At 42.7% G+C, this 23,624-nt stretch overlaps 1 protein-coding gene across 4 annotated transcripts in view; it reads right to left on the reverse strand.

Annotated features, from left to right (window-relative positions):
• Positions 1 to 9,398: 9,398 nt before the first annotated feature.
• Positions 9,399 to 23,624, reverse strand: part of CDK8 (cyclin dependent kinase 8) — an 84,806-nt gene continuing 70,580 nt past the window's right edge. For 2 of the 4 annotated variants that reach the window (XM_075716032.1, XM_075716056.1), the window contains 4 exons: positions 17,007 to 17,104; positions 15,548 to 15,626; positions 15,270 to 15,428; positions 9,399 to 10,598 (listed from right to left, as the gene is read on the reverse strand). In XM_075716032.1, the coding sequence (XP_075572147.1) occupies positions 10,473 to 10,598; positions 15,270 to 15,428; positions 15,548 to 15,626; positions 17,007 to 17,104 (462 nt within the window). In that variant the 3' untranslated portion in view covers positions 9,399 to 10,472. Of the gene's footprint in view, positions 10,599 to 12,405; positions 12,797 to 15,269; positions 15,429 to 15,547; positions 15,627 to 17,006; positions 17,105 to 23,624 lie in introns of those variants that run through there. The other 2 variants (XM_075716040.1, XM_075716046.1) reach the window with 2 other exon arrangements.

Genomic DNA, 23,624 nt, shown 5'->3' on the forward strand with positions numbered 1-23,624 from the left:
TTCTCCCTAATGAAAGTCTCACAGCTTTTTCCTTTCAGAGGAAGAAATCGCAGCTCACGGAGCCATTTGTACTGGTTTAATGATGCTCAAGACATTTATCCTGGGGAAAGGTTCTGCCTGAGCTCCCTGTTTACTTCAAGCCCACTTATTTATAACATCCTTTTCTCCGGTTCTTGAATCCTTCACCTGCATGAACGTCTCCTTTAGATCATCTTTATTGAATACAGTTAAGTGTGGCTCATGGGGTTATTGAATTACAGGCATGAACTTACCAAAATGAGATAAATCACTCACATATTAGCCTCTCTCTATTAAACACATTTCACCCTGAGGCATTTTTCCATAGAAGAGATACTATATATCAAGCGTTTGAATACTCGAAGTAGCTAACGTGGGCTTCTCCCTGCCACAAGGCACGCGACGGGAATGCAGCAGCCCTCTCTGAAGGAAGCTTTACTGCCTAAAATATTTATTAGAAACAACATCCTCTGTGTGAGCCTTGAACGGTAAGAGCTTGAGGTGGAGCCTGAGCTACATGTGCTCATATGGGATTCCCTTTCAGGCGGCGCGGCATTAAGCGGCGATGTGCGCTGGCCATCGCCGGGAACCGCGCCGCAGGGTCACCCCGCTCCCTTGACGCCTGCCTCTGCCGTGCGCCCCTGCAGGGCACCAGCTTTGCACCCACAAATCACCACCTGCGAGAGAGATGGGTTTTGTCTTCGTGAGATATTTGAGCTTGATTTGGGCACTGGAAGCGATGATGCCATCCAGGGATGTGAAGGGGGCTCGGCTGCGTGCTCGGCCCCTGGCACGGTGGGGAGCAGCAGGTCCTGGTGCTGCCCAGCCCCAAAACACGCCGCCTCCTCACCCACCCTGCAGCACTGTCCTGGTTTTGGCTGGGAGAGAGTTAATTTTCTTCCTAGTAGCAGGCATAGTGCTGTGGTTTGGATTTAGTACAAGAATAATGCTGATAACACACTGATGGTTTAGTTGTTGCTCAGTACTGCTTATGCTAGTCAAGGACTTTTCAGCTTCCCATGCTCTGCCAGGCGCACAAGAAACTGGGAGGGGGCACAGCCAGAATAGTTGATCCAAACTGCCCAAAGGGCTATTCCATACCATATGGCGTCATGCTCAGTATATAAACTGGCGGGGGGTTGGCCGGGGAGCAGCGATCGCTGCTCGGGAACTGTCTGGGTATCGGTCGGCGGGTGGTGAGCAATTGCATTGTGCATCACTTGCTTCGTATATTATTATTGTTATCATCATTATTATATTGTTATTATTATCATTACTATTTTACTTTATTTCAATTATTAAACTGTTCTTATCTCAACCCAGGAGTGTTTCTCACTCTTACTCCTCCGATTCTCTCCCCCATCCCACCGGGGCAGGGGGAGTGAGCGAGCGGCTGCGTGGTGCTGAGTTGCTGGCTGGGGCTAAACCACGACAAGCACCCTCGGACCCATGCACCTCCAGAGCATCTCCAGACCACTGCTTTGCCTTTTTCTCTAGCTACTTTTCATTCTGGCACTCCTTTTAACTTCTCTTACCTCACCTTTGGTATTTTCACAGTCAACATCATATCCACATATTTCCTTCCCTGTCTTGTGATTTGACAGGTCTTGGGTTTTTGTCGGATTTTTTTTTTCCCTCTTGCAATAACCCTGAGTTGGAAGCCTGAGGGGGTTTGGTGATGGTTTATTTGGGGGATCCTGATCCCAAACCACATCTGCTGATTCTAAACCATTGATGCCATAAGGTCACTGACAGAGCTTCAGCCTGAGGTCCGTGAGATGAAGGCACAAAATCTCTCCCCATGACTTTGCCAGGGGTGTGCACTATCTCTCCTGCAGGTGTTGGTCTTCTGCAGGGAAAAATGATGCAAAACCACCTTGCCTTTTGTGCATTTCTGTCCAGGTACAGAACTTGAGGGGAACCATCAGCAGCCTCTGGCATCGCTCCTGCAATCAGAGAAGAGGGCTGATGGTTTTAGCTCGTTGTGATGGTTTTAGCCTGCTGAAAAATGGCCAAAATCTCTGCAGAAATCCTCTTTTGCTAAACACTCCTATTTTCTATTATTTTCAGTAGAGCCAAAGTTTGAATTATTTTCAGATAAAAAGGTTCACTAAAATACAAAGAAGGGGGGAAAAAAATGTATACATATATACAGTAATCTGCCCTGATACATCACCACGAAGATTAGTAACCTTTCAGGAATGGGCACATTCACTGGAGCATTACTGGATCCTTGCTCCTTATGCACAGGATTTTGTTCTCCATAGCTCTTGGATATTAACTAAAATTTTATACATAATTAGCATAATCCATATTTTAAGTCCTGGCATTGCTCAGGGTTACACAAGGGTTGTTAAGGATCGACACAGGTGTATTTGTAACCTCAAGGAGCATAAACTACACTATTTAAATACTACTACTTACGTTGCCTTTCTCAAGGAAAATAATTTTTACAATTAATTAGGTTTCCAGCCACTGGAAATGTTTTTCAGTGTGGATGTTTAACTTTTTTCTGTAGGAATGTCTTTAATTAAGGAATAAACTGTGAATTTTATAACAGCGATGACATCTGTATATTATATTTAGTGCCCTGTGTCCACGAAAGGGGCTTTCCTGCCCTGTTTTGCAATGTTTTGCAAGGGACTGCGGTGGAAACAGAAGCGGCACTGCACCTGTGTCCCTGCACCCTTCAGGACCCCCCTCAAACACACCGAACCCCACGAGCGGCACTTCTGGCTGCAGCACCCCAGGCCACACCCAGCGGCATCAGCCACGGCCCGCGGGCACGCGCGTACAACGTGCTGAAAACAAACCGGGCTGGGAGCTCCCCTTTCATGGCCTTTCTGTTCAAACTGCAGGTTTATGACATGTTATACCCACTTTGCCTTCCAAACCCGGATTCCAGCTTGGATTTCCCTCGTTCCTTTGAGGTATGTGCATGTTGCCGGTTTACAGACACTGCATGGGTAACTTCATTAAAACACAGACTCTGGGATACCATTTCTTCTCGTGCCAGGTGAATTGCATTTCATACTTTTAAATTTCTGTTAAAAAAAACCCCAAATACACAAATATGACAGACAGACGTTCACGCTTGTGTCTTATGTTGATCCATTTTCAATGTCTTCTCTCCCGGTGGAAGCTAAAATCACTCTAAGAGCCATCTCCCACTCTGTGATACTTGAACCAAAATCGTCCATCTTGTGTAAGCACAACCCAGCTCGCAGTTTGTCGCAGCAGCGGTTTGGCGCCTGTGTCACCAGTTTCCCTGGGGACTGCATCTCACTGTACACACTTTTGGGGTGCTGCACTCCTCAGAGTTTGCCAGGCAATAAATGCCCGGCGGGGGCCGAGAGCAGGATGGCGGCTCCCGGCAAACACTTAACTTGAAGCAACACGGGCCACGGGCTGCTCTGTAAGGCAGCTGTACTCCGTCACGTGTTCTCCTCCCTTAGTCCTCGTTTGGGCAATTTGATCTGCATTTGGGTGTCGGTATGCTCTTCAGCTTTTCAGCTGGGGAAGCGGAGGTTTTCTGGCAGATTGGCCCCTTCTGACAGCGGGTCCCCGCAGCGTTTCGAGCCATCGCCGTCCCGCTGAGCCCCGGGGCGCGAGATCCGCCAGCAGGACTTGCCAGCACCTTGCTGTCTGCGGCTGCCACCTTTCCTCTTCCCCTCAGACCTGACGAGCAATGCCCGTACCTCCCGGGGAGTCGGAGAAGCGTGTGATTGCAAATGACAGCCTCACCTCTTCACCCGTGGAGCAAGGGTTGGATGAGATCTGATTCAAGCAGCTGCTCGGCTGCCCCAGGTGCCGACCGCCCATTGCTCGGGAGGCACAGCCTGCTCTGCGTCAGAAGTCCCCACGGGGCTCTCCCAGCAGAGCCTCCAAGGCAACTTGGAGGGATTTTCAAACCAGCTGGTTTTGTCTGGCATGCAAATAAATTGCACGGATATCTTACATACCTGCCTGGCTGGTGGTACCAGAACATATACTAGGAGCTTATACATGGATTTCTAAGTTCCTGGGCTGGGACATCATACTCCTCTTACCTTTTCCTGATCTTCTGAAGGTAAGATGGGGCAGAGAGCCAGGGCAAAGCCTGAAGCCTGTGCACAGAGGACATCAGGAGTGCCCGAGCTGCGTATGAGCTGCCTGCACTGAGGTGAGTGCGCCTCAAAGCACGCAGCCACCACGGTGATCATTCCTGGCACCCAAACGCAGAATTTATCCCCAAATAATCCTCTCCACAGCTTGCTGGGTATCTCCATATTCTGCTCTACAGGAGCACATGGCTGAAGCAAACGTGAAGCATGCCAACTATTTATTCTATTGTCTTCCCTACCCGGTTAATGGGAAGAACTCACTAAGGTAGAGTTTGGCTGGTGTAGGAAGCCTTACACATCCCTCCGCATATTCGAGAAACATTATAAACAGCAAAATAATTTTAAGAGTTGATCGATAAGAATAGCTCTATGCACACCCTGCCAGCGTCTTGTGGGAAGACCAGCCAGTAGATACCAAAGGCGATCCTGCGTAAACTGGAAACACAAATGTAGGACATGGTCAGGTTTTGGCACAGTGACTCGGAGAAGGAACAAGCTCCCATTAAAGACGTGAGTGCTATTTACACCTCACAGGGTAAGACAATACCTCTTTGTCATCTCATAGAGTGCCTTTGGGAAAGGCATAACGGGGCCTTCCATAAGCATCTGCTCAGGGCTTTTCAACTCTAATCTCAGCACTCCTGTAGGCGCCCTCCTTAGACAAATCCCTACTTCATCTCCCCCCCTTCCTCAGTCAGCTGGTTGCATTTCTTATGTAGCTGATGGGGCAGCAGAGAGGCTGCAGCTCTTCAGACACTGTGGGAGAAGCATCGTACAAATCCAAAGCTCCCACAAATACTAAACAAAGGCTGGCTCCAAGCACACGGCAGCTTTCCCACATCCCAGGCTGAGGAAATGGAAGCATTTCCCGAAAGCGCATGCTGTAAAGGCTGTCCTTGGTGTTTCTGTGGGCATGGAGTTATGTGCCAAGATGTGCTGCACTGCTTAAATCACAAGCAATCTTCCTCCATCTCCCCTGGCTCAGGCGAGCCCACTTAAATAGGACCAGAAATGCAAAGGGATAGTTAAACTCAGCGTGAGGGCCAAGGAAAGACACCCTAATCCTGGCAGGCTGAAAAGTGCATGTCAGTATCCTGTGACGTGGGAGCTTTCAGAGCAGTGATGGAGCTTGTCCAGGTTCCCATCCGGGGTTGGAGCTGGTGTGCATCACCCCAGGACGACGGCTTCATTAACATCAGTGCTAGTGCCAAGCTCTACAGCACAGGATCCCTTTAACTAAAGACGGTCCTCTGGAGATAGCTCCCTTCTGCCAGCGCTGAAGCCAACCACCAAGATAAAGGCTTCTTAAAATCCTCCAGGAGAGGAACTTATCGCAAGAGTGCTGGTGGAAGAAGCAGCGTTGTTTCTGTTTTGCTTTCAAAGGGTAAACACCTTTTTCTCTACTTCTCCTACTGCTAGAGCACAGTTTGTACATCCCATCATTCGGATGTCTGACATATTATTTCACAAAGTGTTCTTCATCCATAGCTGTGACAAGCAAATTACACTGAATCAAGCTCATCTACCTTGGTCTCAAGGGATGCTGGCTATTAAACTGTCTCAGAACTGGCATCTGTCACCGCTCAGCCTAGAGGAAGATGCTGAGACGGCTGCGCTACCCAACAAAAAAGGGCTGCTCTATTCAGGGGTGTAACTTAAAATAGCTTGTAAGGAGCACCACGTTACTCAGTCCCTCTGCAGAAAATAGGCTCAACTTACAATGGCAACAACATTTAGTCCAAGTGTCAGGTCTGCAATTTCACCACTGGCTCCAAGAAATAATCTAGGTCTTTCTGATACAGAATAACCAATATGAGATGCTGCAGGCTTCATCCCACCTCCATTATCCCATTCGGCGGCAGTCGGACTGCCTAACCATGCCCATAAAATCATCAACAGCCACCATATATGAAAGGCAGAGATCACAGCTTGCCTTTTAGTGAAGTCAGGATGGGCTTGGATGAAATTGCTGCTTATTGTTCGAAGAGCAATTTTAGAAAGAAATCGATGGACACCGGGGAACAGCACCAGTCATTTCTTCACATAAAACCTTCACTTGCAACTGACTCCAACCCTTGTTCTCACTAACCGCCACCTCTGCTGGGGTCTGAACGGGCAAGACTTCGGGACATGGTTTAGTCTAGTCTACCCTTGATTGGCTTAGAGTAGACTTGGTAGTGTGGGTTAATGGTTGGACTGGATGATCTTAAAGGTCTTTTCCAACCTAAACGATTCTATGATTCTATGATTCTAAGAGACACACAACAAGGTCAAAATGATAGGAGCAGCTTCCAATGTCCTTTTTGACAGAGCTTAAGGCCATTTCACATGGCATGGTTAACTCCTGCACACTTCACTCACACTCCACTCGTGCTTTGCCGTCTTCCTCTTGTTTCAGATGGCAAAGGAAAGTTGAGTTGACACCGCTTCCTATAAAATAACATCCTAATGATCAGACTCACAGAAACGTGCTGCTCCACATTGTGGAGGAAGCTTTGTGCAAAGCTACCATGGACACAGTTGCTGACGAGACACTTGGGACTTGGGCTGCTGATGGCCCTCAGCAAAGAAACACGGAGGCAGTTGCCCTTTTCTTTTGGAGGAGCCCATCTAGCACAAATGAGACGCCAAGGACCACGATACTGTTTGAATAGGCAATGGCACGTACCTGCCACCTGCATTAAGTATCTCCCCTGAGAAGGCGAAGCATGGAAACGTAAACCCCATAAAAATTAAGCATTGCACACAGAAAAGTAAAAAGGAATTTGGAGAGGTGCGTTTGCTCACTCCTCCCCTGCTCAGGCCTACCACCCTAGCTGCTTGAGGAGTTTGCCACCTACAGCAGAATCGACCCAGAAGAGACTCTGCCCAGCAGTGGCTTCAGAAGGAAGGAAAAAGGAAGCTCAAAGAAAACCTGAACTAACACTGGCCTAGCCTCAGCTGGGCATTGCCTGGGCACTGCCACGGGCAATTCAGTGAGTGTTTCCTAACTTACATATACACACAGGAAAAGACAGGACAGAACCAGTCTCATTTCCTTCTTCAGACTGCTCCTCCCCACCACTAATGCTGAAACCCTCTTTAAAAGGTGTCATTGCAAAAGTTATTCATTTCTTCTTAAAGAAGCTTAGTTCTCACCAGGTACAATAAATTCAGAGCTGCCACAAGCTAGGCTTGCTGGGAGTGCCAAGGTGAAAGTGCAATAGCATACTTATCCTCATGATCAAGTTAAGCTTGTAGCCCATTTTCAACATAAGCCTACTCTAGAAAACCAACTTGTTCTTTAATCGGAGCAACAAAGCCAGGCTCCCAGACTTCAGCTATTAGAAATACATTCAGATTGGTCCAGATAATTATTGATGAGAAATGAAAACCTTTTAAGTTCTTGAATCTAGTAACAAAAGCTGAGCTAGCGAGGAGAGGCCCGGCTCACACACCGGCTGCTGCGTGCCGAGCTGCTATCTCCCTCACGGGAATTTGCAACTCTCCCATTAAATGTTCTCAAAGGTGCTTTCTTCTTCCTCTCCTTTCTGTAACCCTCACAGAGCAAAGCCCCCCAGAGCAAAACAGGGACAGGATTAATTTTTTTTTTTTTTTTAAACGGTTCAGGAAGGTAATTTAGAGCCTTGCTCTCAGTGTTCCTAAAACCAGTATTAAAAAGCTTATGCAGAAGATCATTTATAATTGCCAAGAATGTGACAAGATTAACCTTATCTGCAACAGAAATATACCCCGTCGTGAAGGTATCGGAGGTTATACCAAGCATTGAAAAACCTTTTCTTTCTGCAGTTCTAGAGAAAGCCTCAAATTCCTTCTCCCAAACGACCAGCAGCCTCAGACATCAGAACAAGTCAAATACTAAGATTTTACTTCCCTGTAGGATCTCAGTTTGTTGAGGTAATCTGCAATATGTCTACTAAAAATGGAGTAGAATGAATGAAATTACTGCAAATGGAGTAGCAGACTATTTAGAACTAAATGTACAGTATAATTTAGCTTTATTATAATTAGTTGATAATCTGCATCTTCATCTCAAATACCTTCTTAATGGGAAAATTAAATTCAAGCACAAACTAATGGCAGGAGTCCTTTTTGTCAGTCGGATACATTTCCCTTTGCAAAAATGAAATTAAAGCCAGCCTGCTACTTTCAAAGCAAGCATTGGAGACATCACAATATACTGGTATAAAATAAGGTTTGCATCAATATGAATAATATTAACTATTATGCATTAATATGAATATGCATTAATAGGAAAGCAAAAAAATCTAGACCAATAGTACTTTAGCCAAAGAAAAGTTACTCTTGTCACCATTTCAGTACCTGGGAAGAGTCTGGAGATACTAAACAGGCAAGTTCAAAGCCTATATATAAATTAAGGAAAGGATGAAAAAAGGCTTTCACTTGAAAAACAAACCTCAAAGAAGTTTAAGGCACTCCCACCTATATATTTATTTGTGTTCCAGAAACCGAGGAAAGAAAGATTTTGACAACACTTATGTCAAAATGAAGAGGGTATAACACAGTACTACTAAAGCAGCATAAACTTTGCACTCAGATTTTTTTTCTGTAGTTTCGAGTCTCCTGAATACTTAAACCTCTACTCCACTCAGATAATTTTATCTTCACCTCAAACAAGGTTTGCATTTCAGGCTGGCTACCGATTTGGTTTTTCTTTTGCCTCCCGTCAGCAGCTCAGTGCATTCGAATGGATCACACTAGTTGATAGTCACACTACATGAAGCACTTGCAGAAAAAAATCCTGCATATATTGCATATATTTTTGTCATAAAATCATGGTGTGGTATTAGATACCAAGATAAGAATGAGCTACAGAAACCTTAGAAGAACTATTCAGACAGGAATGTCTCCAGATTTTGTAGATGAAAAGGAGCTGTCTCATCTATGAAATGTAACTAATGTAACTAGTAATAAACCTACGTTCACTGTATCTCCAGCTGATCAGCTACATGTACGCAACAGGGGTAACGACATTTTATGAAGACACTGTATTTTTTTTTTCTGCTCTTTAAAAAAACAAAAATCCTTTTCAGCAGTTAATGGAAGCCTGCCACTTGCAAGAAAAATTCCTGTCAGACGCTGTTTCTCAGGACACAACCCAACACAGATGTACGATGGGGGAGTGGGGTGTTGTCGCTGATAAAAAGGAATACAGGCAAAGGTCATATGCAGATTTATGAAAAATAAATTTATTACATAACACCTTGTTTTAACAATGTTTGATTTTTTTTTTTTATTCAGAATACTTGTGTCATTCATGTAAAATAGTTTGATACAGTACATTGTATGTAAGTTTTTCCTCGTAAATTCTAAGGCTCTCCTAACACCTTGATCCTCTGCTGTAGGAATGGCACCCCTAAACAACGTGCGAACATTTAAAAAAAAAAAAATTAACTGAACAAAATTTAAAATCCACTACACCAAGCTGGTTCTCAAAAATCAAGACAAAATATCTGAATGGATGCCGCACCTTTTTAGGAAATATCATTCATGCTTTTTTTAATCCCAAAGCATGCTCACAAATCATTAACACCAACGGGAAAAAAAAATAAAACACTGTCTATGACAATCATTTTAGTTTGTTTGCTGAACCAAACATGTTTATATCAATGACAACATACTTATTTTACTATCAAATAGCAGCTTTAATACCAGTCAAGTCATAGATTTAAAAACAAAAACTTATGTTGGAAATTAATCTTTGGGACTTTTGTAATTGCTGGAAAAAATGCAAACGCTTTCATGTTCTTAAAAAAATCTCATTGTAGCAATCGTGTCGGTCATAAAACATTGATCTAGGTGGAAAATGAACCAACCCACAAAAGTCACTAAAAATAAACAGCTATCAAAATTGTCTCAGAGTCACGGTTAGTTTGCTTTTTTTGCCATGGTAACATATACTGTATGCTTCAAGTACCAGTTCAAAGATGTTGTGTACTATTGGTCAGATAAAGTTGTTACATCAAGAGAATTCACCACATACGACAACAAAAATGCTTGCCCCTAGCACATTTCACAGCTTCAACTGCTACAGACTGTCACTGAAAAAAATGCATCGGTCAGTCTGAACCATGTCAAGTAAACTATGGAAGGAGCATATCCACAACACAAACTGTGCTAGCACTTTCTTTTCAAGTCTAACCCCAAAAACAGGTACAATTTGGGAGCCACTACTCCGCTCTGTGGAAGGGGGTGGATCGTGGCGATCAGACGGGTTGGAGGTGTGGTTGTACAGTACATTCTCGTGGCCCAAGCCGGGCTCCAGGCAGGCAGCTGTGCGGCCGGTCCTGCAGCATTAGCAACAGTGCACTGACGTTATTGGGATGCAGCTCAGTACCGATGCGTCTGATGCGAGTACTGTGGCGGCTGCTGGGAGGTAGCTGAATATCCCATGCTGCTCTGTGGCTGCGATGTGCTTGGTCCGGGGTTGGGGTAGGCAGCATGGGGGTTGGAACGCTGCAGAGGGGTAAAAGCAGAGGGAATGCAATCCTTTGTAACAGGTACACTGCAAGACAGTTCCACCTACCGATTTATTTCTTCAAGCGGTACTGAACACACAGCCTCAAAGCAGCTGCACTGCCAGGCTTCTTTTCACTTACTCTGATTACAGCAGGTGCAGGTATGAACATCAGGAATACCAGATTAGAAAGTGACAAGTTACCACCCTTCAGTTATCCATCCTAATTACCTCCTGTGAATCTACACCCATCATAGTCAAACCTCCAGGCAACCCTCCAGATGGCTACGGTACACCCACGCGTTACACAAGGCTACCACCGCTCACGGCAGTGGTCTTCACTTGCTCCCTTCCCCGACCGAGAAGGTATGTTGGGGTGGAGGTCCAAACGGTGCATCTTACTCCTGATGAGCCACTCTGCATTGCTCTGGAGATTTTCCTGTACAAAGGATACGCTTGCCACCCTATTGTGTGACCTAGGAGTAAAGGCTGAGGGCACTGTGATTATTTAGGCTAAGGTGTCATCTAGCAGCAGCCTTACAAATAGTTGAAGGAGAGCTAAAGGCAACAGCCACGTGCTTCTCAGTGGAAGCAGATGTTTCAGGGGGAAATGGCCACACATTGTGACTTGGGAGGTTCAGGTTGGACATGGGGTGGGGTGGAGTGGGGAATCACTAAGGGACCAGTATAGCACTAGGAGAATTCTCCCAGAGAGGCTGTGACATCTCCATCTCTGGAGGTTTTTAAGACTCAGCTAAACAAAGCCATGGCTGACCTGATTTAGCATTAGCAACAGTCCTGCTTCAAGTGGAAGATTGGGCTAGATGGTCTCCAGAGGCCCCTTTCAACCAGCATTTCTACAATTAGTTATTGACTGGAGCATTCATTGTTGCAAGAAGCTCTGAGCAAACCAGCAACTGCCTACTTCAATTTTAACCTAGAAGTTATTTACACACCATGCATTGTAAAGGAAAAAAGGACTACATGTGAGATTTTCAATCTAAGCACATGACCACTTAGTAGCATTTAACATTTCATTAAATTAACACAATTTCAGTACATTACTGTGCTGTTTTACATGCATGTTAAGGTTTACACACACACACAAATTTTGCAGTGTTTAGAAACTGCCGTGCAACTTCTGAACTCTTGATATCCCAAGATGTATTAGGATATTTAGAAAAAAAGGTCTGGAAACTTCTCCAAGGTGAGTATTCCAGGACTAGGGTATTACTACTGAGACCTGAATACACAAAACTATGGCGAACCAACATCCTAAAGAAGTAAAATATATAAAATCTGTAAAGCTATTTTAAAGTCGCAACATAAAATAATAACTAACAACTCCACTTTTTCCTGCCACTTGGCATTTAGAACGGAAGCTATAATCTGGACGCTGAGATGATGGCAGAAATGAAAAGGCAAACTCTACTTGTTAACATACGCTCACAGGACTGAGCTAATTCTCTAGGGGTGTATAGTGTAAAGGGGAAGAAATGGCTGGACCAGCACTTACTGCCAGCAGGAACAAACCAGCACTGCTGAACTGCACCGTTAACACAGCGACTGAACTTTTGCGACATTTGCCTTCACTCTTGAGAGATGGACTAAGTCACTCGCCAACAGAAGTGTCACAGCTCTGGGTCACCCTTCTCCACGTAACAAATATAGGATGTACTTCAGAGAGATAAAATCCCTGAATACTCTTTTTGCCCAAACACAGCTCCTGTATGTACGAAACTATCACAAGTTTAACCATTTAAAAACTGACCATTCATGTCTGTTGTAAATACTTTCTGCATCCTGACTTCTCAAATAGATCTTAAAATAAGATGGAGGCAATTAAAAATCAGATTCTTTCATGACACCCAGCACAACAAACGGCTTCTGTTTAAGAACAAATGTAAATATCCAGTCCTTTCCAAATACCATTAAGCACCCAGAGGGTTATCACAAGCAAAAGCTCAGAGTAGTGGAATTGCTCCAGCCTGTGTAGTCACATTGCCTTTGGAAGTGTCACATTGCAGATTTAAACAAGAAGGTAAGGAAGTCTGTGTGCCATGTGTCCACTATTTTTATGCATGGCAGAAAAGGATACAAGGTCAACTTGCTCTGCAGAGAGTAATTTGACTTCTGAGTGGATGGAGAAACTGTCTTAGTGTGCCTTGCCCAGGAGATGGCAATCCTTCTTCACAAGCTTTATATGGGGAATTTGAGCAAATTAAATGAAGAACAAAGGAACAGGTGTTTGATTAAAACAGAGGGCTGTACTGTAATATTTGTTTGCCGTTTCCTCAAGTTGCATGATCAGAAGCAAAAAAATGTGAGGAATTTTTTTCAGGGAGACCTGAAACCACCAATAGGCAGCTTTTAACTGCTTTTGTTCTACTGCCAGCAAGTTCAGGTCTCCTACCTTTGATTACCATGTCTCCCAGATAGCATAATCAGACCAAATATACCCACTGCCTTCTTGCAAGACTGGGGGGAAGATGTATTTTTTTTGAAAACCAGGTGTTTTGCCTCCTAGAGAGACAGCAAAAAGATTAGTCGGGAGCAGTCAAGTTACCAGTAAGAGCTCCTGAGACAGCGAAGTAGCAGTTATCACTACCTCAAGGCAAAAGTATTCTGAAATTATGCTTGTTGACAAGGGCTGCCCCCAACTATAACCCTGGGATGGAAATTTGAGAGTACAAAAGTTTTGATGAGCATGAGCTGAAAAAAAAACCAACATCAACTCCTGCTGAGGCAATTTGTGTCTTCTGACTTCTCAACTAGCAAACCTCAGCTCTTGCTCACAGAAGTGGAAGTTGAAGTTTGTTCAAAATGCCAAGCTGCAGCAGCAAAATGAGGTGAAGGGCATGGAAATAGGGCATGTAAATGGGGCTCCCTGACACAGTACATGCCACCTCTCCCTCTATCTCCTTAGATATGTGACTCAACATGAGGGGAAGATTAGGAGAGTTACAGCTGCATTTGCCGCCTTAAAAATACACACACAGAACAGAAGTGGTGCAAAGAGCCAGCTAAAAGGCCAAAACAGCAATCGGCTGCATCTTGCCAAATTGAAAGGGATGAGGCTCCTGTAAGAGAGTGCTCTGTGATGCATAATCCAACTAAAAGAAAGACGATGTTTGTACTTAGAGGCACCTCACTGTAGTTAAGGCTGACCACTGTTTCAAACCTTTCAAACAGCTCTAAAAATTTACATCCTTCAAGGAGAATGACTTGAAAATTGACATGCTATTGATGTCCTGGGATAAGCTGAGCAAAGGGGACTGTATGAAGGGTCTCACAATAAAGCTCCTGAAAATGACCTTATTCTACATTTTTTAGTACTTTCAAGTTTTGGCCAGTGCTGGAACCGTACAGATTTATGTAAGGATGAGGGCAATGCCCCCAGGCAGCCTTTGAGGATATCTGTTACCCTCAGGAACAAACTCTGAAATGCAAGATTTCAAAGCCCGTTGGTGTTTATGGAGAAACAGGATCAAACTGTGAAAAGCAAGTTGACAGCAGCAGTTTTACTGACCCCGTTCTTAAACTCTCCCTAAGTTTTGCTACAGAATGTAAGCATAGCTAAGTGGGTTTCCAATATTAGGGCCTCAGATTTAGACATTAATCTTTAAATTAACTGAAAACACTGCCAGTAATTTCTGACTTCCCCATCTTTTGATTTCATCCAAGACTCTCTTCCAATTGGCCTTCTGCACTATGCATTCCATGTGAACCACCAGCATGCAATGGTTCCTGCAGGCTAACATTTCCACCAGCATGCCTCCTCTTGAAATCTTTTACTCCCTAGGCTTCCAAAATCTGCCACCTCTCCAACTGCTCCTACGCATACCAATTGAAGTCTTCCTTGCTCCTCTTTTGTAATTTCTTAGCTTGCATTAACTAAAGGTTAATGCTCTCTTCTCTCTCCTCCCCAGTGTCCGGGAGTAACCTCATCTAAACCCACAAATTGAGGTATCGTTCCCTGGGATGACTCTCAGCTATTCTTCTGCTCCAGACTCTTCCAATTTCCTAACATCTGACCTCAATGCAGGAAGGCTAGAACACAGTTTTCAAGTTTTCCGCAAACTTTTTCCTACACTCCTCCTCATCTTCCTCACTCGTTAATTGCCACCACCTCACCTGTCTCTTCAGATCTGTAATACTGGGCTTACTCAACCTGAAATCTCCCTTGGTCTTCAAAACAGACGCTATGACAGCATCATGTCAAGTCTTTCTGTTTGTCATCCAAAACACTGCTTTCCCATCCATCTGCCCAACTGAAACTCTTGTTCAGATTCTTATTTCACAGCTTGTTTACTGCAATATTCTTTGCTTCCTACCATTACAGGCTTGTTCCAATAAGGAACGGTATTTTTAGGTGATACAGAGCGCAGCACAACAGGCTCCTGGTCCACAATCAGCATTCCCTAATACAAAGGTAATAAATTACTAACTATAATAATCTCCGATCCTAATTTCCATACTGCTAACCTAAAAAGCATCAGCATATCAATTTACAGGCAAACCATCAACTAAATGCATCTGAAAAAACATCTGGAAGATGCCAAAAAATACCAGTTAATACAGTGACATTTACAAAATTACTTTTTTAGCTTAAAGAAACACTGCTGTAAACACGATATGTTTACAAATACATATATGAATAAAACAAATACCTGATAGTCTGAGGTCATAATAAGTCCACCTGAGGTAGTGGTAGGAGGAACAACTCTCACTTTTTTCAGTGGGGGTCCCTGTGTGTGACTGTTGTCTTGGTTCCCTGGATGACCAGTTCCATTAGTATGGTTATTGCCCTGCTGCTGCTGCTGGTTCTTCTCAATTGTTTAAACACAAAGAAAAATTTCAACTCAAAAGCAGTACATGAAATAACGTGAAAACAGGAAATAGTGTGAAAGCTAGTGAAGCATGATGATACTGTTCTTCCAGTACTTACTTTGTCTCCTTTATCATCTGGTTCTTCTTCTGTTAAAAATTCTCGTTTTGGGTAAGGGATTTGACAACCTGCAAAAACACTGCCCCCCAAAAAAGTCTATTTATCACTGTATTAGAACAGAAGGGTTAGACCTGTAAGATTCATACTTCACCCATGCTAGTTTCAAGTTGCCTGAGCCACAGCCTAATACCTTAACTAATGGAGAAGTTTTCCCTGCCTTTTCTGAACTTAGTAAACCTATTCACATTTATTTTTAATCTTCAGTTGCATCTTATACACTTATTTAAACTCCTAATAGTTTTCATGGTTTCTGGTAACCAGTGACCAAACTGGTGGCTGGAAAGGTACACCACCTGTTAGACATCTGCAAGGGCACAAAGAGCTATCTTAATCCAGCTATTGTGTAATTCACAATCTCAGTACTAACTAAAAATACTCCTGGAAATTCCACTGACTTAATAAACCCATCTGGAACAAAGTTTAAAAATAACTAGAAATTTCGGCTGTCAATTCATATCTCATGGTCCATGTGAATTTGCTACTGCTAGTGCAAGCTAATATTTACCTGCCCTTCATCAGTAGAATGTTATAATAAAGTCTCTGTACACCTGTTAGTATTACTCATTGTGTATTCACATTAAAATGCCAACTTAAAGTTAAGAAAAAAGCCAAACACTGTCCTAAAAGCAGTTTCTGCGAAAGCAAATCATTCGCATGACAACATTAAATCACAGAGACAGGCCAGGAGCTGTTATAAATAATCCAGTAGGTTTATGAAATAATTTTTAATTAATTGCTTATAAATATACACACCGTATTTTATAAATTCTTCCCTAGATAATGGTAGTAGATCCTGTGTATGATTCTCTAATAGCTTTCCTAAAAAGGTGCACAGTCATGCTCTCTGGCTAGTCTTTTAGGAGGGGGGCTTAATTTTTAATGAAATCGTTCATTGTCCCTAAATTTTCTTCCCTTTGTAAATCTCCCTGTGCAAACAAAAAAAGAGGAGTGCCTACAGAAAATGGATTTAAGTTGTTAAGGATGACAGCACAGAGACACAGAGTTGACTTCCCCCACCCACTGAATTTACAACAAAGGCTAAGACAGAAAAATGTAAACTAATTAGAGAGTGTCATCTGGCATTCTGGAGCAGAGAAGTGGACCTGCGGGCACTTAGCAGTTGTCTACAAAGATCTGTAGCATGCATAATCAACCTGTCAGTGAATAACAAGATTAGTGCTGCAACTAATAGGATCAAAGTTCCATAAAGCAAGAGATTAATAAGAATGCTACTTAATTTTAAAAACCACAAATGGCATTTTAGTGGTTATAGCTTTCTTTGGTTTTTAGACGGTATGTATTTAGCTCAATATTCACAAACACATTTATAGCAGAGAGAAAGCACGCATTTCTAAAACATCTCTGGGTGTACTGATAGGTTAACAGACTGACCACTTACTCGGATGTGGGAAGAGGATCTTCTAAGAAATAGGGATCCTGCATAGCCTGTTCTGAGGTAATTCTCTTTATTGGATCCATAGTGAGCAACTTCTGAAGCTGCAAAAATAAAAGATAAAAAGCTCTGCATTACCAAAACCATTTACAGAAATTTCACTTGTATTATTCCTGAAAAACGAGCTGAGACAAATGTGTCTGAACTCAAACCCCTAACCATAAATGGCATAACCACATTCTTCTTTCTCGTTAAAATAGTAACTTCATTTCCCATCAAAGAACACCTATTTTTACTTGCAATGCCCAGGACACTCAATTAGTTCCAGTCACAAATGTTCTAACAAAAACATTCAAAGATTTTCCACAATGTACCAGCAGCTTTAATCATAGAATCATAGAATAGTTTGAGTTAGAAGGGACCTTTAGAGGTCATCTAGTCCAATCCCCCTGCAATGAGCAGGAACACCTTCAACTAGATCAGGTTGCTCAGAGCCCTGTCCAACCTGACCTTGAACGTTTCTAGGGATGGGGCCTCTACCACCTCTCTGGGCAACCTGTTCCAGTGCTTCACCACCCTCACTGTAAAAAATTTCTTCCTTATGTCTAGTCTAAATCTACCCTCTTAGTTTAAAACCATTACACCCTTTGTCCCATCACTACAGGCCCTGCTAAAAAGTCTGTCCCCGTCTTTCTTATAAGCCCCTTTAAGTACTGAAAGGCTGCAATAAGGTGTCTCTGGAACCTTCTCTTCTCCAGGCTGAACAACCCCAACTCTCTCAGACTTTCTTCACAGGAATGGTGTTCCATCCCTCCGATCATTTTTGTGGCCCTCCTCTGGACCTGCTCCAGCAGGTCCATGTCCTTCTTGCGCTGAGGGCCCCAGAGCTGGACGCAGTACTCCAGGTGAGGTCTCACCAGAGCAGAGCAGAGGGGCAGAATCACCTCCCTCGACCTGCTGGCCACGCTGCTTTTGGTGCAGCCCAGGATACGGTTGGCTTTCCGGGCTGCAAGCGCACATTGCCAGCTCATGTCCAGCTTTTCATCCACCAGTACCCCCAAGTCCTCCTCTTTTTAATGGTCTGTGTACTGCCCACAACAAGATATAACATGCACATATTTAGCCTGGTTTCTTCATCTACACTGCACTTAACAGGAAGCAACATTATATCCACGTAAATTCAAATAATTCTTAGCAACTAATAAACAAAAGTGATTCCATGTCCATTATTGCTCATTATTTAGTATTGTCATATCAATACATCTCCACTGTCATCCATAGTATTTTAAAGATGTTATATGAAGTCACTCCTTAGCAAAAATCTTTATGCTGTAAAAGCAAGCAGTAATCAACATGTTCAAAAAGCCCACCTGGCCAGATAACTTTTTATCACTCACTCCAGTGTGTGTTTGTTTATTCTGACAAATATGGACTCTCAAACACATCTGTGTGCTACATTCTCCTCAAAAGAGCAGTTGTGCAAAATCTTGAATTTTAGTTGATTTTTTGCATGACATGATGCAAAATACTCTAGAGAAGTCTAATAAGCTGCCACCTCCATGAGCACATCAAGTCAACTGCCTGGCCGAAAAGGACCTGGGGGTGTTGGTAGACAGCCGGCTGAACATGAGCCAGCAGTGTGCCCAGGTGGCCAAGAAGGCCAACAGCATCCTCCTGGCTTGGATCAGGAATAGTGTGGCCAGCAGGAGCAGGGAGGTGATTGTCCCCCTGTACTCGGCGCTGGTGAGGCCGCACCTGGAATACTGTGTCCAGTTTTGGGCCCCTCAATACAAGAAAGACATTGAGGTGCTGGAGCATGTGCAGAGAAGGGCAACAAGGCTGGTGAAGGGTCTGGAGCACAGGCCTTATGAGGAGCGGCTGAGGGAACTGGGGTTGTTTAGTGTGGAGAAGAGGAGGCTGAGGGGAGACCTTATTGCTCTCTACAACTACCTGAAAGGAGGTTGTAGTGAGGTGGGTGTTGGTCTCTTCTCCCAAGTAGCTAGCGATAGGACAAGAGGAAATGGGCTCAAGCTGCGCCAGGGGAGGTTTAGGCTGGAAATTAGGAGAAATTTCTTCACGGAAAGGGTAGTCAAGCATTGGAACAGGCTGCCCAGAGAGGTGGTGGAGTCCCCATCCCTGGAAGCGTTCAAAAAACGGGTAGATGTGGCACTTCGGGACATGGTTTAGTCTAGTCTACCCTTGACTGGTTTAGTGTGGATTTGGTAGTGTAGGTTAATGGTTGGACTGGATGATCTTAAAGGTCTTTTCCAACCTAAACGATTCTATGATTCTAAGTCTGAGCTCTGGCGCTGTTGCATTATCAGTGTAAGACCTCAGCCTTTACTTCGTAACAACTGATGAATTGGGTATCAACTACATGAAAAAAATCTTTCCAAAACGCCTGTGTTGGTTAAAGATGATGAAGATGACCACAAAGTATAAATATGCAGAAGCCAAGGCAAAGTATAATTTTTCAAAAAATAGCTGAACTCAGTTCAACTAAAAATCCAGCAAAACTTTACCCTTTGAAAAAGCACCTCTTAGTGTCATTGGGAAGTGTTAACAGAGGACTAAGAAGCACACTAGGTATTTGCTACCTGATGCCCAACTTTAAAAAAATGGCATACAAGATGTTTCAGTAACAGATAGCAGAGCAAATATCCTAAGGTAATACACAAATGAAAATTTAAGAAAATAAAATTGACGTAACCAAAGCAAAGTGAAAAATTTGTATAAAGTTACAAACACTGCTACTTAGATGGACATGCTATGAGAAATGCTTAGCATACATAGCCAGGAACTCCTCTTGAGTAACTTCAAATACCAATAACAGGCACGAAGCCTAAATTCAGCACAACATTAAAGACTGACATTCTAAAAACCATTTGTACTGTTTTTACTCTTCCAACTCTCATTTTGCACCTATGTAAACATTTCAGAAGCTGGCTGGAGTTTATACATTTGTTACTGCAGCATCTCAACAGTGATTTTCAATAAAAACCACATTAAAAACATCATGCTGTCTCCACGGGTCTGAAGATTTTTCTCCATTTTAGGATAGCAGACCAGAGTGATTTTATTTAATTCTAGAACTGAACTGCAGTGATGCATTCTAAAAGTAAGTGTTTCTTATTCAAAAGGTCTGGTGTATGTGCATATACTTCTCCCTATCCACCCAGCAGTTTTGTGGAATACGGCTGTGCTGGTCAAGCAACATATACAGGCAGAATGAGATAACCTTCAGGTAATACAGAGAAAAAGGAAAATAGTGAGACTTCATGTTTCACCACTGAATACAGTGTCCAAGGCAAAACTACACCATGACATATTGTCAAAGACAATGATCTTTAAAAAAAAAATGCTACACTTTCAACCTATAGCTTTTTTTTTTTTAATCAGGGATCTAACAGGATATGCAGAAACTACATATGCAAATAATATTAATTTTACATTTGCTATCAATACTTTCTATGGGATTAAATTCACCTTTTTATAAAGATCCAGCGTCATGATCTATGTCTGAACTGGTCATCTCCTTTCACTAGCCATTAAGCAAGCATACACCACCACAATGCAGACCTCCACGCTGCAGATCACTAAAGTTAGGAAAGTACATCTTCTCTCCTCAGCTTTCAGTTTTAATGGCATGGTTAAGAACATAATAAATGTGTATAACTACCATCAACCCAATTTTGTTTTTCACATCATCAACAAGGACTCACAATAAGTTATTTCAGCTATTTGAGTCTGCATGTAGTCTTTGTAGAATACCAGTCCGAACAGAACAATTCTTGTTCTCTCAAACAGCTCAAAAAGCAATCCCAGGAGCCAGAAAAGGGGAAAGCGAAAAATGAGAAAGAATTGCCAACATGCTGAAAAACATCACAACCAAAAAAAACATTGCAAAATTCTGGCATCTTTGCTGGCAATTAGGTTATAAAGCTGTCCATCACATGCTGGCAAGGTGTGAACAAACTTGGTCATAATCAGCAACAGAAAACAGAAACCACAAGAAAAGTTTAATGATTGCACAACCATTGTCATACAGGGGATCAAAACTCCTATGCTGCCCCCTTGTTCAGGTGCCAGCACAGAAGTGAATCTTCCACTTATTACAAATATTTTCTATTTTAAAAACTGTTCAATTAAAAGATCACCTGGCTGAACGATGTAATAAAAATGCAGTAAACTTTATATATCGGCAATGAATGGGACAATCACTACAGTTGATATGGACCAAAGTAACCAAATGGAACATGAAGCACCACTCAACTAACCAGGAGCAGCAGCTGCATACCCATTTTCTCGGGCATAAACAAATAAGTAGGGGGAAAAAATGAGGAAAGTGAAAGTGGAAAAAAAAATGTAAGCTGCAAAAGCAAGAAGGATCCAAAGTTCTCTCACGTGAACACATCGGTTCTGCATGTGAAAAGGGACCATGTGCATGAATGTCAGTAAAGAGGGAAAAAATCTGGTTAATTCAAGTTGGGAAATCAAAGCATTTCACTTTTGGCAATAACAACAATCTCTGGATTCACTAGTCCTGGAATTATTAGTTCTGGCGTATTTCACAATAGTAGATGTAAACAGGGTTTGATCTGTAAAAAGGGCTGTGAGAGAGCTTGTGGACGAGTAAGATCTTGGGGCATCTCTGGAAGAACTGGTACCAAGAGATTCGCTGAACTTGTTCAGGCTCTGGTGGAGGGGCCTAAGGCATTCATGTGCAGTTCAGCCTAGTCTCAAGCAACAAGAGTGGAAACCTAAGGCACCTTCTGATTTTGACAGTGCCTGAACAGTGTTTGAATATGTTACTTTGGAAAGACCAGGGTTTTTAAATGCGATCTGATTTTCAGTGAATTGTTCTGACAGACAGCAGTTAGCAGAAAACTGAGAATATTCTATTAGACCTAATTAACTATGAACTTCACAGTACTTCCCTCACAATCCATATCTATGTGAGGTACAAAAGAACATGTCTGCATCTACACTACTAAATACCCTGCTTTTTAGCTTGCATGACACTGACTGACACCATCCAAATTGAAGTTCACTCTCTTGCTACCAGTTTTGTCGAGGGAAGGTGGGTAGAGGTTCAAAGTGTAACAAGTGGGTGAGGTAGCAGCTGAGCAGCATGTTCAGTCAGGGGTCCACACTCAAACTCCCCTCTGGTCCTCTTGTTCAGTACTAACCAATATGACCAAGGATGGAAGGGTGGCAATGGCCTGGTAAAGGACACCATCCCTTGATTTTGCATTTTAATGTAACCACTGCTTTTTGGTATAAATACAAACATGCTGAACACATTCAAACAGTTATCACCCTGTTGTGATACTGCACAGAGAAAACGCTGTAGTAAGTGTTTTAAGGTATTCTCATGTGGTTATTTTGTGTCTAGTTTTATTGTTCTATTGAAAACAATTTCTGAAATTGCAAGACTGGGAGAGCAGATGAGAAATTTCAGGTTGGCTTGGCCAGAGCACTCACAGCTCGTAAAAGAAGCTAGTTCATTCAGAGAAGGTCTTTTTATAGAATGCCAAGACATGCAGCAAAGCCTGAACTACTCTTACCGGCGCTCGGTGTTAAACCAGCAGACTGGAGAGTGGCAAGAAAGAAATAGTTGAGGAATCGAGGGAGGGGAAAAGCACTTCCGTCACCTGAAGAGGAAGTCACTGGCCACTTCATACAGGTTGTTGCATGGAAAAGGTTTTTACCTCAGATTGCCTAGGTATGATATGAAAATCTATGCAACTGACTTTAATAGGCAGAACTGACTGAGTTTTTCTCAGCTATTCACCACTAGTGATAATTAGCTGCTTTCAGATTTTGGTACAGCAGCATAAGCTTAATTCTGAGAGCTCCAAATATGTCACAAGTTAAATTTGTAGGTGACAAGCAGCATGTTTTTTCTCAAAGAAGGTGGAGCTAGAAAGGTAATTACTGATGCACACAGTTGCATAATTTTATGGAACACCGGCCTAGAGTGGCTCATGAGAAAGACCTGCAAATTCACTCAATTTGCTTTACTTAAGAGTCCAAGGATTAGAATGGGGGTCGGATACAAAAACTATACAAAACATTGTATTCAACAGACACTTCATGTTCACTGTTTTTTGCTTGTTGAATTACTTAATTTAATTTTCAGAAATATTATTTAGGCTTTGATAGGAATATGAGATAAACTACTTGCTATGTCAAATCTATCTTTGTTAGAGTGTGTATTCTCATACTAAACCATAAGAACATCTTGGTAAATACTAAAAATGCATTTATGAAGCTCTGTTATAAATAGCTACATGGTAAAAACTGGATAAATTACGGGCAAAATGGGATTGACTGTTTTGCCCGTGCATAACAGGCACTTCAGTTCTTCACATATCAACATAAACTTTTTATGCGTTGCATACAAATACACAGACTGCTCGGCAGCTTCCAACTCTGGATACAAAAATCCATCAAAAATCAAAAATCTCTACCAGAGAAAACTAGTTTCCTTGACATCTCTAGTATTTCACCAACTTTTAACTTTAGACAGCAGAGACACTTCACAGTAAATGATGCATAATGGTACAACCGCCAGGTAACTTCTTGCAATGAGTACTTGATTCAGCTGGTCACACTTCTGTT

The sequence above is a fragment of the Pelecanus crispus genome, chromosome 1 (assembly GCF_030463565.1).
Source record: "Pelecanus crispus isolate bPelCri1 chromosome 1, bPelCri1.pri, whole genome shotgun sequence".
NCBI lineage: Eukaryota > Metazoa > Chordata > Aves > Pelecaniformes > Pelecanidae > Pelecanus > Pelecanus crispus.